General features: G+C 47.0%; 1 protein-coding gene across 1 annotated transcript in view; it reads right to left on the bottom strand.

The window, feature by feature from the left end:
• LOC110326699 (L-lactate dehydrogenase C chain) overlaps positions 1-1,078 on the bottom strand; it is a 34,387-nt gene that overhangs the window by 29,950 nt on the left and 3,359 nt on the right. Inside the window, exons 3-4 of the mRNA XM_029543564.1 lie at positions 959-1,076; positions 3-119 (exon numbers count right to left, since the gene is read on the bottom strand). Coding sequence (XP_029399424.1) covers positions 3-119; positions 959-1,076 — 235 coding nt within the window. The remainder of the gene's footprint in view (positions 1-2; positions 120-958; positions 1,077-1,078) is intronic.

Below are 1,078 nucleotides of genomic sequence, written 5' to 3'. Positions count from 1 at the left end.
AATGATGAACTTGAAGATGTTCACATTTCGCTGGACCAGATTGAGTCGGCTCTCTCCTTCTTGCTGACGGGCCCCGGCTGTGATGATGACCAGCTTGGAGTTTGCAGTTACACAATAGTCTAGAGAAAAGACCAGAAATGAAGGTCCCCTCAGGGAACTTTTCCACCCAGCAAAGCTTACTGCATAAACCTCCAGTGTAGACAGTTTTATCCCAGCCTCTTGTGTTCAGCTGATGGAGCCCTGCTCCCGTTCAGACCTTCCCTTTGCGGTCTAGTTTTAACTTCAGTCTCTCAGGAAGGAAGGAATCTGGTGCATTTGATTCTCATATCAACTCCTTATATGGCAATTATTTTCTACCCTAACATAGTGTCTTCTCTTCCCTCACCCCTTGAGACATGTACTACGTCCATGTACCACAACACCCAGCACTCTATCCATTTGTTTTCATTACACACTTAATTGTTGCCAAGAGCCCAGCCACAGATCAGCTGATCCAGAGAACTGCCTAGCAGGTAGGAGGTCAGACTTCCAACCGAGGCTCCTCCTGCCAGTCAAGTGTAAAAAGGTCAAGCCAAGAACAATTGCTGGGCAGGCCCTGAGGGCTAGACCTCAGCTGTTTTGTATGCAACACAGGGCAGCAAGGTTGGGGCTATCACTAGGCAGTTGAGAGCTTGGGCCTGGCAGGTACAAGGCCCCAGGCTTCATCCTAGCCATACGCACTTGAAACAAATAATGTAGATTTGGAGCTTACACTTCCTAATTCAGAAAATTTCCATATATGTGCAAATTAGGTCTCCACTTAAAATCCTCTGCTAGCAATCAAAGCTTTGATAACGTACTGAGAACCAGTACAAAAGTATGCCAAGGCCCTTCTGTCTTTGAATGAGCTACTGAGATAGAGTTTCAGGCCCGAGAAGGATCATAAGTCTGACAGCAAGAGAACCTGGCCACAACCAACCTTTGCTGGAGACAATTTTTGGTGTTTTAAGGAAGAGGCTGCCATGCTGGAGATCCATCATCTCGCCCTTTAGTTTGTCTTCCATGACGTCAACAAGGGCAAGCTCATCCGCCAAGTCCT

This window comes from Mus pahari, chromosome 1, assembly GCF_900095145.1.
Source record: "Mus pahari chromosome 1, PAHARI_EIJ_v1.1, whole genome shotgun sequence".
Lineage (NCBI taxonomy): Eukaryota > Metazoa > Chordata > Mammalia > Rodentia > Muridae > Mus > Mus pahari.
The sequence above is the reverse complement of the archived record's forward strand: the minus strand, read 5'-3'. Positions and strand labels throughout refer to the sequence as shown.